This window comes from Miscanthus floridulus, chromosome 1 (genome assembly GCF_019320115.1).
Source record: "Miscanthus floridulus cultivar M001 chromosome 1, ASM1932011v1, whole genome shotgun sequence".
NCBI classification, from domain to species: Eukaryota; Viridiplantae; Streptophyta; class Magnoliopsida; order Poales; family Poaceae; genus Miscanthus; species Miscanthus floridulus.
The window spans coordinates 45,191,690-45,195,200 of NC_089580.1; the positions used below are offsets into that span (position 1 = coordinate 45,191,690).

General features: G+C 54.2%; 1 protein-coding gene across 1 annotated transcript; it reads left to right on the forward strand.

Annotated features, from left to right (window-relative positions):
* The first annotated feature begins 1,549 nt into the window (after nucleotides 1-1,549).
* LOC136456004 (uncharacterized) lies at nucleotides 1,550-3,274 on the forward strand. The gene has a single exon (XM_066455758.1). The coding sequence runs from the start codon at nucleotides 1,550-1,552 to the stop codon at nucleotides 3,272-3,274; it is 1,725 nt and encodes a 574-aa protein (XP_066311855.1).
* The last annotated feature ends 237 nt before the right edge of the window (nucleotides 3,275-3,511 follow it).

Sequence of the window (3,511 nt, forward strand, 5' to 3'; positions counted from 1 at the left end):
GTTTTTAGCACATATAAGGTTTGGTAGATTTGTTTTTACAAATTGCCAGTATAGATAAGATCGATTATTTGGGCTCTTACATTCTGAATATCGTGATACAATGTATTAGAAAATTGTAGTTAATTTGTTTATGCTTCCAAAGAGTTCTATACTCATATTTCATATTTTAGATTGAGTCAATTAGGAGGAGTTATAGACTTCTCAAAATGATTGTCTACACTTTGTCCGACTTCAAAAACAGTAATTTTGTACCTCAAGTTAGTCCCACTGGATGGATGACATAAACATTGCCATGACTAGAAATTGTGAGCTGGTTGTCTATCATATGAAGTCTGTTTTAATATGATCTGTATGTGTTTATTTATTGCACGTCTGGTTGTCTATCCATCCAGTTAACAACAATTGGATGATTGGATCTGCACCAATTGTTTACATTTATCAAGTGTATTGTGGACATACAATTTGTTTGGTTAGTTGCCAAAGAGGAGATACATTCCAGTAGTCAATTTGTTTGTTTGTTTGGTTAATTTACCCAGCACCAGCTAAATAATCAATATTTCCCAGTAATCTTTGGGATTCAACGCTTAAAGTAGTTGATATAAATGTTTAGAAATAATGATACAGAAATTTATCTTTTAAAGAATGTTGCCAGGATTGTTATAGCTGGATTCATTTATGATGGCAAAAAAATTATGGGCGTTCACAATCTGACTGGTAGGGCGCCGCGAAGCGTGCAAAAGTTTCTAGTATGTTTAGAGCAGCATGTTAGGTTTGTGGTTTTTAAAAATGCAGATCATTAGCTACTCCCAACAGTACGATTTATATGACATAAAAAATGCATATCTAGGTGATTTGATTTTTTTTCTTTGTTGATATCATTACAGTATGATCCTTGAGTCACTTGTCCACTCTTCAAATGCTGCTAACAACCAGAAAAAGCTGGCTAAATCCTTTGGCGAATTAAAAATTGTGGTTTCTGCAACTTTCCGTTGGAATGCTGCAAATAAGGATGTCACCAAATGTTATGTACGGGCGCTCGTATACACGGCGTCGCAGGGCACGCGATGTGCGCCGCGCTGCCGAACGAGCTGCACGCCTGGGTCAGCAGGAGATTACGTCAAGTGGCTAAGTTTAGAAAGAGGAGAGTAATTGATTGTTTCCTTTTTGTTACATTCCCTTGATAGTCCTTAAGTTTAGGAAGTATGGTTGGGCCAGAGACCATATATTGCTGTAACCGCACATTGAAAGGGGTAAGCAAGAATCATTCCATCTAATCTCCTATCTCTTCTCTCAAGCCACGAGCCAGGGGGCAAAACCCGGCGAGTGTGTCGCGGCGTGGGGGCATAACCCCGTCCTAGTTATCACGGAGTGCGACTACGAACTCCGCAGTCGAGGTCCGGCGTCCTTGCCGCACACGGTCCTTGACAACCTGGTATCCAGAGTCTCTCGATCCTCTTCCACCCACCAGCCCACCGCATCCTCATCATCCGTCGCTCCGCCCACCCGCAGCCGCCTGCCGTCCGCTCCTCCCACCACATCACCGCCAGACATGGGTGATCAACTCACCCTCGCCGATCTCATGGAGAAGCTGAACACCCTCACCACCGACATGGCCGCCATGAAGGTGAAGATGGAGGGTATCCAAGATCGCGCCTACTCCTCGAAAACTAGCGGAGGTGGCCGCACCGAGGGGCCGAGGGACCTAGATCGTCCCCCCAAGTTTCAGAAGCTCGACTTCCCCCGCTACGACGGCAAGTCTGATCCCATGATCTTCATCAACAAGTGCGAGTCGTATTTCCGGCAGCAGCGCACCATGGCGGAGGAACGCGTCTGGATGGCTTCATATCAACTGGAAGGTGTCGCCCACATGTGGTTCATCCAGTTGCAAGAAGATGAAGGTACGCCGCCATGGGGATGCTTCAAGGAGCTCCTCAACTTGCGGTTTGGGCCCCATCTTCGTTCGGCACCCCTCTTTGAGCTTTCCGAGTGCCGCCGCACGGGCTCCGTCGAGGACTACGCCAACCGTTTTCAAGAGCTCCTACCGCGCGCTGGTCGGCTCGATGAGAGCCAACGGGTGCAGCTCTTCACCGGGGGACTCCTGCCGCCACTCAGTCACGCCGTCCGCATCCACAACCCGGAGACCCTCAACGCGGCCATGAGTTTGGCGCGTCAGGTGGAGCTCATGGAGCTAGATCGGCTCCACCAAACCCCCCCTAGGCACGCGCCGCGCGCGGTGTTGCCGGCCCCTGCGGCTCGGCCGGCGTTGCCCGCGGCCCCGCCGGTCCTGGCACTTCCCGCCCCGGCGCTACCGGCTCAACCCCCGGTGCTCCAGGCTCCTCCTCCCCGAGGTGCAGGGCCACAGGCGAAGCGCCTCACCCCCGAGGAGCAGGCTGAACGTCGGCGCCTCGGCCTTTGCTATAACTGCAATGAGCCCTACTCCAGGGGCCACAACCGGGTCTGCCGTCGCATATTCTACGTCCACGGTGTGGAACTCGACGATGATGCAGAGGCTGACGCACTGGCCGACCAGGAGGCGCCGCTGTTCTCCCTCCGGGCCGTAGCTGGTATGCCGATCTGTGATTCGATCCAGGTGCACGTAACGGTGGGAGCCGCGACGTTCACCGCCCTCCTGGATACGGGCTCCACTCATAACTTCATCGCGGAGGTGGCAGCAGCCCGTACAGGCCTCGCCGTCCACTCCAGGCCACGCCTCTGCGCCACCGTGGCCAACGGCGAACGGATCGCCTGTCCCGGGGTCCTCCGCCGGGCACCGATCGCCATCGCCGGCGAGGCATTCTGCGTCGACCTCTATGTGATGCCGCTCGCCGGCTACGACGTCGTCCTCGGCACACAGTGGATGGTGACGTTGGGGAAGATGGTGTGGGACTTCACCACCCGAACCGTGGCCTTCACTCGCCATGGCCGCACCATCTGCTGGGAGGACGTCTGCGCGCGCCAGGAGCCGCGTCTCACCGCCGTCATGTCGTCCACGACCCTATTGGAAGAACTGTTGACCACTTTCGGTGGCCTCTTCACAGAGCCAGCCGGGCTGCCGCCACAGCGCGCGCGTGACCACAGCATCGTCCTCAAGCCGGGCGCGCTGCCAGTGGCTGTCAGGCCTTACAGATACCCGGCGGCCCACAAGGACGAATTGGAGCACCAATGCGCCGCGATGATCGAGCAGGGCATCGTGCGGCGCAGCGACTCCGCGTTCTCGTCCCCGGTCCTCCTCGTCAAGAAACCGGACGGATCGTGGCGCTTCTGCGTCGACTAGCGGGCGCTCAACGCGCTCACCGTCAAGGACGCGTTTCCCGTACCTGTCGTCGACGAACTGCTGGATGAGCTCCATGGGGCGTGCTGCTTCACCAAGCTCGATCTGCGTTCGGGATATCACCAAGTCCGCATGCATCCGGCTGACATCCACAAGACAGCGTTCAGGACTCATGATGGCCTATACGAGTTCTTGGTCATGGCGTTCGGGCTGTGCAACGCCCCCGCCACGTTCCAAGCG